General features: G+C 36.7%; 3 protein-coding genes across 3 annotated transcripts; 1 reads left to right on the top strand and 2 right to left on the bottom strand.

The window, feature by feature from the left end:
* Window positions 1–470: 470 nt before the first annotated feature.
* On the bottom strand, window positions 471–2,667 carry LOC129571692 (uncharacterized). Its single transcript, XM_055451507.1, has 4 exons — window positions 2,504–2,667; window positions 2,077–2,445; window positions 1,478–1,735; window positions 471–1,403 (listed from the first exon to the last, which is right to left on the bottom strand). The coding sequence occupies exons 1-4, from the start codon at window positions 2,520–2,522 to the stop codon at window positions 481–483; spliced, it is 1,569 nt and encodes a 522-aa protein (XP_055307482.1). The 5' UTR covers window positions 2,523–2,667; the 3' UTR covers window positions 471–480.
* Window positions 2,668–9,501: 6,834 nt separating this feature from the next.
* On the bottom strand, window positions 9,502–10,925 carry LOC129571694 (uncharacterized). The gene is made up of 3 exons (XM_055451510.1): window positions 10,864–10,925; window positions 10,280–10,754; window positions 9,502–9,621 (listed from the first exon to the last, which is right to left on the bottom strand). The coding sequence occupies exons 1-3, from the start codon at window positions 10,923–10,925 to the stop codon at window positions 9,502–9,504; spliced, it is 657 nt and encodes a 218-aa protein (XP_055307485.1).
* A 416-nt stretch (window positions 10,926–11,341) lies between these two features.
* On the top strand, window positions 11,342–12,311 carry LOC129571693 (uncharacterized). Its single transcript, XM_055451509.1, has 2 exons — window positions 11,342–11,394; window positions 11,754–12,311. The coding sequence occupies exons 1-2, from the start codon at window positions 11,392–11,394 to the stop codon at window positions 12,309–12,311; spliced, it is 561 nt and encodes a 186-aa protein (XP_055307484.1). The 5' UTR covers window positions 11,342–11,391.
* Window positions 12,312–14,796: the final 2,485 nt, after the last annotated feature.

Genomic DNA, 14,796 nt, shown 5'->3' with positions numbered 1-14,796 from the left:
CCAATTCAAACCTATGAAATAAACTGCGTAATGTTTGGTGGCAAGTCGGCTCCGTTCTTAGCAATTAATGCAACCTTTTATCTCGCTGATTGTGAAAAAGATAACTTTCCAAAGGCCGCAGAATGTATAAAAACATGTTTGTACGTCGATGATTGCATGAGCGGCAGCCATTCAGTCAAATCAGCAGTTGAACTGCAACGCGAGTTGAATGGTTTGTTTAAATCCGGCAACATGCGTCTTCGAAAATGGGCATCGAATAGCGAAGCGGCATTGGACGGCATTCCAAGTGTAGATCGAGCAATTAGCCAATCGTTAACCTTGAAAACCACCGACACAGTGAAAACTCTGGGCATGAAATGGACGCCTGCAACCGATTCATTGAGCTTCACAATCGACATGACTCGTTTATCATCTGAACCGCGAATTACCAAACGAAGGCTAGTTTCAGATGCATCCAAACTGTATGATCCGTGCGGTTTGCTAGCTCCAATCACAATTAAAGCCAAAATGCTCATGCAAGCGACTTTCAAAGAAGGAATCGGTTGGGATGATTTTGTGTGCGATGCCAGGCAATGTGCTTCCCTGATGATTTTCACAACGTTGTTCACATCCTTCGTAAGTACCTTTCAAATTCATTTCGTCGATATCACGAGTAGACACATGGTCTGGTTCACTTTGCAAGGATTCATTACAGCTGCTGCTCGGATGATTTTGTTGCTTCGGAGAATCAGACATTTCACCTATAGTGGCATAATTTGGGTGTTTTGCCTGCATGTGATCATTGAGATTATCTTCCGTGTCAAAGACGCCATAGCAAATCTTGCATTTGAACTTGAATGTGTCTGTGCCATGCACTTTGGCTTTGTGTAGTCGCAAAAGCTGGACATTACCATATCGACTATTGCAGCCATCAATTGAACAATAGTGCAGCTGTAAACCAGGGTGCATTCTTGAATGATGATATCGTTTTCTACGAACTCTGATATACTTTTCACGCAATTTGTTTGGTCTCGATCCTGTGTGAATATAGGCGTGGATCCGTAACTGTGCGTCGGTTTCAAATGACTTTCCACATGCCTCACAAATGTGCGAAACGGTATTCAGTTGTTCAGTGCCAACGTTCGATTGGTGTAGGTCATGTGTTTGAGTCTCAGGTTGAATTTTGCGCTGCTCATCAATTTGCTCATGATTTTCATGCATCACGACTTCCTGTTTGATCTCCAGTTCCAAGTCTTCATCCAACTTGCTGCGTTTTGGTTGAGGTGGATGCATCACGTCTGTTTTCTTCAAAATGTCTTCTAACACAACAACTGGATTTATATTGACACTTAGAGATTTTCTTTGTATCGCCAAACAATCAACGGATGTCGACAGTTTTATCGCACAACCATGGGTTGATATCGCTAATTGAAAACAATTGAAAAACATTTAAAACATCACATTCATTGTGTTTCCTAAGTTTGATCTCAAAACTCACTTGATTCTAAGCTACCGGCATCCATTGACATATCTACTTTCTCGTGCCGATCAGCTGAATCTCCCTCAATTTGTGGTGTTATTGTTGCACCTGTGTCCATAGGGATCGACTTAGCGGCATTGCTGACCAACTTTGATGAACTGAGAAATATATCTTCCAACACAACCACTGAATTGAGGTTGATATTCGGAAATCTGCTCAGTATCAAACGATCAACTGATGCCGAGGGCTGTATCGTACTGCCATGTGTTGATGACCCTAATTCAAAATGTAATTAGTTTTCATTGTTTTTTTCAGAGATTGCATATTTGCTGCTGAGTAGGCCTGAGCTGAATTTGCTAACTCAGGCGCCTGGACGGGTATTTTGGCGCACTTACGGTGCAAAATTGTTGTGGATCGCTGGAATAAACGCTGTTTATCAATTATATTTGGGTGGATTCTAGCGATCCACAACAATTTTGCACCGTAAGTGCGCTAAAATACCCGTCCAGGCGCCTGAGTTGGCAAATTCAGCTCAGCTCAGGCCTACTCAGCAGCAAATATGCAATCTCTGGTTTTTTTCCATATTTGATCGGAAAACTCGCTTGGTTCCAAGTTACCAGTATCCATCAAGACGTCCACTTTCCCATGTTGATCAACTGGTTCTGTTTTAATTTCTGGCGTTCTCGTTTCACATTCATCCGATGTTATCAGATTTGTAGCAGTACTACGTTTATCATATTCCAAAGGGTCCGACACTGTCGTTGCTGCAACTGATTTAATGATCGTAGATGATTTGACAATTTCTTCCGAGATCGACACCTTCTTTATACATGTCGTTTCATTGTGCCGAACATATAAATATCCACCGATTCGAATCAAGTTTTCATCGCATTCCGCACATGTTTCCTGAGCAAAATGCTCCAGAATGTGATCGTCTTTGTCAGCGGCACTATCGAATATTTGCTGGCAAAATAGACATTGATGCCCTGAAAATAGAGAATTCGATAAGACTTCTTCGTGCATGAATGTATGAACCATCCTTACCTGCATTGAATTTAACCATTTTTCCTTTTCAGACACTCATGCAAACCGAATATTTACTTGAATTCAACAGATCGCTCTCTTTTTCAATGCTTTCCTTTCAGCTGTCAAACTCATTTCGATTGTTTATGTTTGAAACGTCAAACTTACGTTTGTTATACGCTCTATGAGTATTTGCTAATCGGTTTAAGTATCGAGAGGATATAATGAAGAAGGGTTTAAGTATCAGGAAAAAAACACTTCTTTATTTTCATTCATTTGTTTGAATATTCAACAGCATAATACCCCAAAAAAATACATTAAATAAATTGAAATGAATTAAAAAAATCTTTTATTCATTTTTTCCTATATGTATCTATAAAACAAAGTGTGTTGTCATTCTTCTGTGTTAGATTGATGCTTCTCTTGGAAGTGTTTCATCATTTTCAGCTTTGTGTTGAATACTTCCGAGCAAATTTCACACGTATAAATCAATTTAGATATTCCATGCTCCCTTTCTCTGTGTGATTTCAAATTTTGTGAGCCAGAAGATACTGCCGCTTTGTGTATTTTTTTTTTACAAATAACCTCGTGCAGCTTGGCGTCACTTTCTCCACTTCCATATGTTTGCAATGATGTTTGAACTTTGACAAGCAAGCTTCTACAATGGAAATTAAATGCGAGTGGAGACGCCAAAAAAATGACTCCAAAATCGTCGATTAATGATCGAACTACTTTCACAAGTGTATGAACGAATAATGTGAGCTTCGTTTGATCTTTGCCTTAGAAATGTTTCACCACAATCATCGCATTTGTGCACATCAGTTGTTTGAGTGAAAGTAGGAGTTTGATCTTCTGGCTTTGGTCGCTGTTCCGGTTTCCGGTCAATTTGCATTGGTTGATTTTCATCATGTTGATCATTTAAGTGCAATGTTCTATCGTCTATCCTATTGTTTTCCCAACGGCAGAAGCCGCCCACGACTACTTTGCTCAGTTGATTTATGTATACCAATTTGTTCACGATTTTCCTGTATCATGACTTCCTGTTCAAACTCTAATTCCAAATCTTCGCTAATCTTGCTACGTTTTGTTTCAGGTGGTTGCGTGGCATGAATATGATCAACTGATACTGGAGCCATCTTTATTCCACGATTTGATGATGCTAGTTATGGGCAATTGTGGAAAAAACATGAAATGTAAATTATTTCCATTGTTTTTTTTTTTTAAATCAAAAGACGGGCTTGAATCCAATTCACCTGTACGCAACAAAATGCCCTTTAGTTTTGTTTAGATTTGAGGTATGTTTAATGTTTGCAAAGTCTCTAAATTTTCGCAAGTGCTACGTTCACTATATTCCAAAGGATCCGAAACCATCCTTGCTGTAACAGATTCAACGAACGTACATGATTCGACATTTTCTTTCGAGATCGTCACCTTTTTTATGCATGTCGTTTCACTGTGCCGAACATACAAATATCCACCAATTCGAATCAAGTGTTCATCGCATTCCGAGCAAGTTTCCTGGGCGAAATGCTCCAAAATGTTATCGTCTTTGTCAGCGGCACTGCCAAATGTTTGTGGACAGAATAGACATTAATGAGCTGGAAAACGGAAATATTCATTGTCTCATTCACTTTTTCAATGTTTTTCGAATCTTACCCATTCTCGTTGAAGTCATTTTTTATGCGATAGCCCTAAACACCGGCGCTCCGAGGTTTTCATATAAACTTCCCATGTAGACGATCGGAAACGGGCAAAAATCGAAAAAAAATCCAATTTTTTTTTGTTCGATTCTCATACAGTATTTCATGTGCCCAATCCAATCATCCAAAGTTATCGGCACATCGAAATTCGCGCTCCTTATCACTTAATTTTCACTCCGAAGCCAAATCATAGCCAAAACCACCATTAAAATGAATCATCATTCCAATGGACTTGAAAGTGTATCGAACATTTTTGCTTCAATTAAAGTGAAATACGATTTCTATAGTCCACAGATATTTTACGATTCACTTGCAAGCGAACAGAATTTATGTTGCACTTTTAAAAATCAAGAATATTGTGTTACAGTTATCCATAAGTGGTTCAACTTTAGTCATTTTTATTCCCGACCACTCGTTTTAGACTAAAACTTTTAGTGTAAACATTTCGATTGTTTAATTGATCATTTTTTCGTTTTAATGATTTCGTGATTATTTGCTTTGGATTTTGTCTATTGCTTTGGGTGTGTGCAGTGTGTTTGTTCGTAGCATAATTTTTGCTTCTTTCTTTCAGTTTGTTCAAAATGTTGTGTTCTCATTGAAAGTATGAAATAAAAAGTTGATTTAATTATATAATAATAATAATGTTCAATAGCAATTATTACTTAGCCGTTCCTTTCTATAATGATAATAATGTTTTTTCGTTATGTTCTAATATATTGTGTTCGTATATTTTGTTACATTTCTTATGCATTCATTTGAAATATAGTTTTTTTTGTTTACTGTTCGCTTTCAAGAAATAAAGTATGTGGATTAATATAAATGGATTTTGTTCTTTTTTGTGTTTCATCTACTGCAGTTTAATTTACTCAATCATTTTTTTACTCTTTCTGTCTCTGAGGGATGCAATATTCAATATATGAACGAGTGAGATTGAAAACAAGACATATTCTGGGAATATATATGAATGATACAAAAACGAATGATTTTTTTAAAGTGTAACATCGGCAGAGAATTTTTCAAAGTGAAACACCAGAATCCATGGATCAGCCCAAACTCCACCGGATTTGTATTCTAGGCCATCAAACCAGCCAGGTGTTTACACTCCCTATGGGAGTGACATCACGGTCCATTTTGCCGTTTTACCCATCCGTTTTCGAGATAATTGCATATGCAAAAGTTTAATAATATTATCTAATTGCGACAATTTATCGAACTGTAACATCAAATAAAAATATATTGAAACAAAACATGCGAAGAAAATCAATTAAATGCAACACCAACACAAAAATATTTCGAAACGAAACATCGCCGCAAACGTTTTTCAAAGTGAATCATGGAAAACAAATTTTATTGAAATGTAACACGCGGTGTTTCACTTTTAAAAAATCTCTGTCGATGTTACACTTTAAAAAAATAATTCGTTTTTGTTTTGTTTATATGTATTCTGAATTCAAGTCTCACTTTTGCCCTCACCCATTCAAATGATTTAATAAAGAACAACAAGAAACCGCTGACACACTGACGTATGTCTTCACATACGCGACGTATGCGGCTTTGCCAACCTTTGTAATCACAATTAAATAAAATAAATATAAGTCTTTAAATACCATCGATTCGGTCAACACCTTCACATCATCATTAAAATGGCGCTGCGAACAGTCTTAAAGCCAACTTGTGTGCGTTAATTTGTGTTAATTTGTCCGTTTCTGAGAGAGAGAACCTAGAACTCGACGATAACGGGAAAACACTTAAAAATAATCTGGAAATCTCGGGGATAACATCCTAAAAGCCCTAAAAAGTGAATAAATAAAACGCTTTCGGTTTGACGGTTGTCAAATTCTGAGAAAATAATCAAATATTGACAATGGTAACTTTTGAGCCATCACCTTAGAAACGAAATTTCATTTTAATTATAACCAGCGAGAAGTTAACTTCATTAATTCTTCGACTAAAAAACATCAATTTCTACGTCCCATTGAAATAACCAGTGCCAATTCTTCACTCGGCGAAAAAAGTAAAATTGAAACAACACAAAAGCCGGGGGAAGTAATGACGATCGATTTAATATCTGATTAATTCCATGTTAAAATACATGTGTTTAATTGACTTTAACATTTGCAACTCAACAGTTGGCGTCCTACCGTTTTTTTTTTATTAAAGAAGCTCAAGTATCAACCGTTCCAATTGTTTGTGAAATTAAAAAAAACAACACCTTCTAAATTTTGTCGATTCAAAAGAAAAAAATAAGTTGAATATCCAAATAAATTTTCTAGATGTCTATGTTAATTGTTACTCATGTAATATCGAGTTCTGTGTCCAATCACACCTTATTGTATCTTTGAAATAAGCTCATAATCTAAGCTGAGACTCTCCATATCACTTCTGAGGCCCCCAGTTTATAACAAAGAAATGAAACGCAATGAAGTGAAACACGGTGTGTGTTTGCTGACGAAAATGACAAGACTCAAGGGGAGATTTACCGACTCCAATATTGCTAGTTCCTCTCATTTTTGCTACTATGCTTCTACTTTTCTCTGTTTTGTTTAGTTTTCTCTAGTAAAGTCTGTTATTATAGCATATCTTTAGTACTTTCGAGATTTGACAAGACTGCGTTATCGACTTTACGTAAATGAATGACAAGTGACGTTTTATATTATTATTGTCATTACGAATTTCAAATAATTAATAAATTTAACATTTAGTGAAAATGGATTGGACAGAAATTGAAAGAATTATTGGAGAATCCATACCAATTTGTATTAAAAAAATATTGCTTTGCTCAGGTTATGATACCTTGATTAGTTTGCAAACCATTTCGATGCAGAGCATAACATATATTGAAGAACATGTTCGTTATGATTGTAAAGCAGTGATTCAAGAACTTGACTGCTGCCATTCAGATGTTTACAAATTACAAAACGAGTTCAAGTTATTGCCGGGTCATCGGGATTTCATATTAGCATTACCTGAATTTCTAAAAACTGATAATAATACCAGCGATAAAAATGAATCAGTCAGCCAAATTATTGCAAAACATTGTAACTTGTCAACAATGATGAAAGAAATGCTCCAAACCGCTCTGACAAACGCCAATACCCACAAAAACCATGCTCAATATTCTGACACCATGCGATATTTTGCTACATACTTGTTTCTTCTCTGCGGCAGATCAGCGTATACCGTGTTGTATGAAAACCTTCCGTTCCCGTCTATTTCAACTGTTTGTAAGTTATAATGTAAAAATTACTGGGAATATCAGATTTCAATAGATCATACAATTCAATTTGTTCTCTCTGCAGTACGTTGTCTTGATGAAAACAAATCTCGCGTTTCTGAAGGTGAAATAAGATCCAAAGAACTGTCCCAATATCTCAGCGATCATAAAACAGTAAAAACTGTTTGGTTATCGGAGGACGCGACAGCAATAAAAAGCAAAATTGCCTATGACCCGAAAACAAATCAGCTTGTCGGTATAATTCTGCCTATGAACGATAAGGGTTGTCCGATACCGTTCAGGTACTTTTTCACAGACTATTTTTCGTGTGAATTCCAATAGTCCGCTGAAGCGGATCGTTGTTCACAATATTAAGAATTGGTCCGCTAAAGCAGACTAGTTGAATTGAACTAGCTTGATCCGCTTCAGCGGACTATTGAAAAAGTGGAGAATTGTTTGATCTAACTAGAATGACAGTTTCATAGCGAAAGATGCTGATACCATCAAAAGATTGGCCAAAGAGCCAACATCAAAAAGCGTTTATGTTGTTATGGCACAGGCTCTCGATGAAAAAGTTCCACCCTTCATTCTTCAAATGTTTGGCACTGATGGAAAGTTCAAAGGACCTGATGTGGTTCGCAGATGGCATCATACAAAGAACGAACTTCAAAAGTATACAACTTTTTCAAATGCAAAATATAAATTTTTCATATTTTCCTTTTTTATTCTGTCTGCTTTGTTATGTTCCAGGCATGGCATTGAATTGGTTGGAGTCGCATCGGATGGGGACCCCAGGCTTTTATCAGCTATGGTTTATGAATGTACCTTACCAAGTGAAACCCGTATAAAAGTCATTCAAGATCTTATACATCTTTGTACAAAGGCTCGAAATCGCTTGCTTAAACTTGGTATCATACTCCCTATGGGAATATTCAATGTATCAATCGATCACTTACAAATGTTAGTTAAAAACGTGCAGAAGAGTGTGCATGGACTGACGTTTTCAGACGTTTATCCAGTAGATCGAATGAACTATAGTTCATTTGAAAAAATATCTCACGATCGTGTCATAAATGCTTTAAAGGCACACGTCCCGGGCAGTGAAGCAACGATACAGTACCTAATTACGTTTCGCGATATTGCGCAGAGTTTTTTACATTGCGATATGAAGCCATTGGATAGAATCTTTAAAATAATGCGTGGTATTTTTTTCTTGAGAATTTGGCACAACTTCATCCAATCTTCACGAAGATATAATATTAAAGATAATTTCATAACCCAGAATGCATACATGTGTTCTGAAATAAACGCCAAAAACCTGATCGAAGTCATCAAATTATTTCGTGATCGTAATGCGCCAGACCAGTTTTTGCCCCAGATATTCGACAGCCAAACATGCGAGCGAGCATTCAGACAGTTTAGATCGATGGGAACCACGCAGTTCACCAAAATCAATTTTTCGCTTTTGGAACTTATCCATATGATAGGTCGAATCGAAGTCCAGAACGACATTGCTTATTGCAAATTAAATGTTGATGGCATATCGTTTCCCCACAAACGCACGGGAAAAACAGTCATTTATGATCTTCCAACAGATAACCAAATTGATGCTACCATCAAAGAAGCAAAACTGGAAGCAATTCGAATAGGAAATAGATTTGGAATGACAGAGAATTTAGGAAATATTGACCAACTTCTGGAGTTTACATTCAAATCAAGACTAGAGCTCGGCGAAGATGATTTAGAAGAGTATTATGAGGATGAAATGGAGGATAAGTATGAATCGCAACCCGAAATTGAGCCTGAAAATATTGCAATGGATATCGAGCTCAATCATATTCAACCAGAAGAGCTCGATCAAGATTCTCCTCTTCTCTACGTGTTGGACGATAAAGGCATTACTCAAATAATGAATAAGTCCACATATCTCTGGATGATCACAGAGCCCAGCATGAAGATCAGCAATGACCGCATAAGACGTTTCCGGATTAGACCCACATTGAAGCGTACAGCTAGCGACTAGCGTTTGAATGTCTGTGTATTAGTTTAACCTTTGGTGATTTCAAATAAAAACTTAAATATGTATTTGATCATATTTATTGGTGTTATAGTAAGAAATTATTACATCGCATAGGTAAGTCTGTTTCAGCTATCAGTCCGCTGTAGCGGGCAATTTCGACGTATGTCAATGAAGCGTCTCGAATTGGCTTTCCTTCTATTGATTTCTGGGATGCAAGTTACCACAATTTAATGTATTAATATAAAAGTGAAATTTTGTTCTGAATATTGTCGAAATACACACACTATTCAGTTTCGATTTGTGTACACAAACAGTAAGAGCTCAGGTTTCATGTTTTTTCCCTTTATGCTGTTTCACATGCTGATTCACATGGACAAAGATTCTAACGAATTAATTGCGCACAAAACAAACACACAGGCTGTGACTCTATATAATATAATATGATATGCATTTAATAATATTTATTGGTATTATCGTAAAAAATTATTACATCGCATAGGTAAATCTATTGCAGCTATCAGTCCGCTGTAGCGGTTCGAAGTTTTTTTACTCCTGCATAATTTAATAATATCTGTGTACGAAATTAGAAAGTGTCTTAATTTTTGAGTGCATTTATTTTTTCTCCCATAAAATGAAATTAAAATGGCCACGTTCAATTCCCGTAGATAATTGTCATGTTGATGATCGGAATTCCCTTGAGAATTCCATTAACCGCGTTGATTTATCAAATAACATTTCAAGGAACATACAGTACGTCCGTCGTGAATGTTTTCACGGAATGTTTTTTGACATACGATGCATGTGATTATTCCAATGTTGAACGGTTTCGTTTGACGTTTGATTCGAGTAGATTGTCGGCATACCATAATTGCACCAACAGATATGGCGCGTCTTTGAGATCTAACGGATGGAACGTCTCTTGAAATGGTTATACCAACTGACTTGACACGTCTTACACGTTTTCCAGACCGAGTTACTGGGACTTCCGGAAGAATGGCTGGAACAACGTTTGGTGCGACTGGTTGGACAACAGCTGGAGCAATGGTGGGAGCAACCGGTTGATTAACAGCTGGAGGAATGGCTGGAACAACGTTTAATGCGACTGGTTGGACAACAGCTGGAGCAATAGGCGCAACAATAGCTGGAGCAATCGGCTGATTAACAGCTGGAGGAATGGCTGGAACAACGTTTGGTGCAACTGGTTGGACAACAGCTGGAGCAATCTTGGGAGCAATCGGCGCAACCGGCTGATTAATAGCTGGAGAATTGGCTGGAACAACGTTTGGTGCGCGCTGAGCAACATTAAAACTTTTTTTGCACACAGGACAGTTCGAACATCTACAGAATTAATAAATATATTGCGATTTAGATTTTTTGTTGTGTTCAATAAACAATAAAAGAAAATAAATAAGTCGTATTTTGTGAATAAAAAGTTAAAAATATTTACCCTTTCGATATTGCATCATCGAAACATTCTTGATGTAATGCATGTCCGCATGATGTTGTCATCAGAGTTTTATTTGCCACAACGAGCCTCTCCTTGCAAAATTGGCAATTCATTTTTCAGAAACAGTAACGAAAAGCAAGAAAAATTGATTGAAAATTTAAAAAAAAATGGCGAAACACTTGGCGAAACGTCTGAATAGTATGAGAACGTTTCACAAATAAAATACCGTTCAAATCTCCATGATGTTAATTCGAATAAACGCACACTAAAGCAAACACGAACAACATGAACACTCTCTCCGCTCATCATGTCAATGTCGAAGCATAGATCGAATTGATTGTATCTTGTTGCACACATACAGATGTAACATTCGAATTTTATTTCAGAAGTGAGCTAACTGTCAAGAGTTTTGCTTACTTGCACGCAAAAATCAAATATACGTTGCGATATTTTTTTAAAAATAAATCAGTTTTGGTATCGCTTGATTTCGTTTATTTCAACCTTATTTGATTTTCATTGTCTGCTGAAATGGTAAATACTCTACATTATATATTTATTTTATTAAATAATAAAAAATGTACGCAGTTAGTGAGCATGATTATGAGCACACTAATAGATACCACTTTTTTGCTATGCATGATCATACATGCACCAAACTGGAATATCCAAATTTGTTTGAAACAAAGAGAACATCATATTAGTAGTCTGCGCAAGGCTGATTCAAATTTGTTGCCAAACGGTAATCGTTACAATATTTTATTCAAGTAAAATCATTTTCAATTGATTTTTTCTTTTGAAATGGAAGCTATTGGATTGCTCATTGAATTGTGTTTTGTCACTGTGTCAATATTTGTCATTATACTAATAAACTGAACCATTGTTCCATTAAGGATTCAAATAAAATAATGGGTTTGGTGAGCTTCATGCAAGCGGGTGCTGAGGCTCGAGCAATGCACGAGCTCACCGGAACTCTTGGTCAACTGTTTGATGGGCTCGACAATCCAATAGCATCGCCAATTGGCACAAATGACATATTTGTTTGGGACCAGCACAAAGACGCATATTTGGTTTACGACAATTTTACCGAAGATTGGGTGAAGCTGACCAACAGCCTGTATGAAAGTATTCCTCCGACTTATACAATGGTACCAAGGCCACAAAATGTCCAGATGGAAATGGACTACTTTGTACGTGGCGTCGGTTTGCTGAAACACGCATATGTCTGGTCGATCGATGGCATACCAAAAGACGTATTCCCCAAAATTGCATCAACATCAAACGCATTTTACCGTGGACGATATACAGTTCTTCCATGGATGCCGAATGTTCATAGTATCGGCCGAATGGAGAAAGGATTTTATGTGCTCGATGACGAAGATTGGGAGAAGTTATACGGGACTAACACATGGCACGGAACAGATGACATTGGAATTTGCTTTGAATTATAAATTCCCACGATTTTCATTCATCTCGCAGTAAAGACTTCAAGAAGAAGATTCATTTTTTTTAAATATTTTTATTTTATAGCTCAAATATTTCAAAATTCAAAATTCGCTCACTTGTTCGCTCATTCGCAATTTCATTTATCCACATTTGTTACCAATTTAAAGTTTTATCAGCCCGCTGAAGTGTAAGCATGAATATTTCATTTCATTCAATCACTGAATACCATATTGATTATAAGCATAACAAATAAAAACATTCATGATTATTGTGAAGTTCGATATCCCACCGCTTTTTTTTTTAAACTCAACTCTGAAAAAAATTATTAATATTAATAATAAGTTATAATATTATAGCTGGTAAGTAACTTCCTTTTTAACGCTATGGATCTTGAAAAACAATATGAATTTCGCCTATTAAAAGTTCTTCTCCATTGTACAAGTACAGTACAGTATATGATCTGAGTGCGACCCGCTTCAGCGGACTTTTGAAAAATGATTGCAATCAATTGCATGATGAACAAAACAACGGATCATTTTACTCACTTGATTATGTTGAAAATATGATGCGCGATTCGGCCATGCATGCCGCCGTGAATCGCAATGACCCCAAAGAAAATATAAAAATATGAATAGCTAAACTTAATCTTAGTAAATAATTTATGCCTTACAATTTCGGTACAATTTTTCAGGTGCCACTCGCATCATAAGCATGTTTCTCAAAATCTGGCTTATACTTCATTTGAGCATAACTTAAATGTTTGGACAGTCGTTCCGCAAATTCGTATTACTGTTCGGCTCATCAACGTTCCCAGATTTGTCTATAGCGATATTTTTTATTGGAATTTAGCATGTAGATACAAAATTAGTTTAAAAACGGTTAATTAAGATCATGTTTAAGATTATTTCTCAATAATCCGCTGGAGCAGGCCCAGATCAATCAACATTCTATTGTGCATTCTGTAGGAATGAAAATATTTCAAGTTTTTAATCAACGTAAAATACCAATCATTCTGCATGTGAAATGAAATGAGAAACAATTGACTGAAATAAAAATTTATTCGTTCGTTATTCGAAAATTTCATTTTTCAATCGTATTTTGGATCGCTGGATTTCAAATAATTTGTCACTAATTGTGGCCAACTTCACTCAGATCAACCGGCATCCGAATCTATCTGTCAAATGTCAAACAATTGTAGAGTAAACAAAACAAAACAAAGTCTTTGTTCCATACTTTGTTCTCAAGTTAGCTTTGATATTCGTCATGGATCCCTTGATGGATCCGATAGAAAAAAGTGTTTTGAAAAAACCAAAGGTTTGCCCGGTGTGTCGTAAAGTTTTTGTGGGCAAAACAAACAATTTAACTCGTCATATGAGAGAGCAACACAGCAATGATCAAGAAGTGTGCAAGTTCGAATGTCCAGGCGAAAATTGTGATTTTCTCTCTAAATGGGAAAAAAATGTGCGTCAGCACATTTTGAGCAAACACAAAGGTGAAGGACTCCCGCTGGACAGCTTCGAGACAGTTTTGATGCCAAACACAAATTATGTTCCAGCCGATAGTTCAAAAGTTCCTGGTCTACAGTATTTCGCGGCATTAAAACCATTATTTGATAGAAATCTGTTGCAGACCCAAACCGATTTTCATCTACCAGATTACTTCTTCATAGAAGAAATCAATGAAAACGTTTACCGTGAGACAAGTGCCTCATGGGTGTGTCCTGATATAGATCTTTGTGGCTGTGATGATAATGAATGTGGGCAATCATGCATGAATCGTGCAATGTTATACGAATGCACTCCCCAAATTTGTTCAAGTGGGTTTGGTTGCAAAAATAAATCTATCCAAAATGGTTTGATTGCACCAATCGAACGTTTTAAAACCAAGTACAAGGGATATGGTGTGAAAACAAATGCTGCGATCAACAAAGACACATTCATAGTCGAATATGTCGGCGAAATCATTTCTGAAGAGGAGTACGAGAATCGACAGAAAACGATCTACGAAAGTTGTGCTCATTCGTATGGCATGATATTAGAAAAAGGATACGTGATTGATGCCGGAAAAATGGGAAATATTGCGCGCTACATAAATCACTCATGTGATCCGAATTGTCGAGTTGAAATGTGGGTCGTAAATGGTATGCCTCGGCTAGCTGTGTTCTCCAAAAAGGAAATAAGTGATGGATCTGAGCTCACATTTAATTATAAATTCACAAGTTTCGCCAATGCTATGCCACAAACATGCCATTGCGGTGCGTCGACGTGCAACGAAGTCATTGGAAAAATGGATTCCGAAACGCATGCGCGCCGAAAACAAAACACATCAAAATCTCCTGTTGGATCGTTTGAGGTAAATTTTGGTTAATAATTTGTGTCATATACATCATAATTGTTCTTTGAAAGCACTATTTTCAAACAGTCCGAAGCGGATCGGAGTAGGTACAGCACAGTGTACCTTCAATTAGGCGTTCAAAATCATTTTATTGCC

This window comes from Sitodiplosis mosellana, unplaced genomic scaffold, assembly GCF_009176505.1.
Source record: "Sitodiplosis mosellana isolate CC-2019 unplaced genomic scaffold, AAFC_SMos_1.0 Smas_scaffold_3134, whole genome shotgun sequence".
NCBI lineage: Eukaryota > Metazoa > Arthropoda > Insecta > Diptera > Cecidomyiidae > Sitodiplosis > Sitodiplosis mosellana.
Note: the sequence above shows the minus strand (reverse complement) of the source record. Positions and strands in the feature narration are given on the sequence as shown.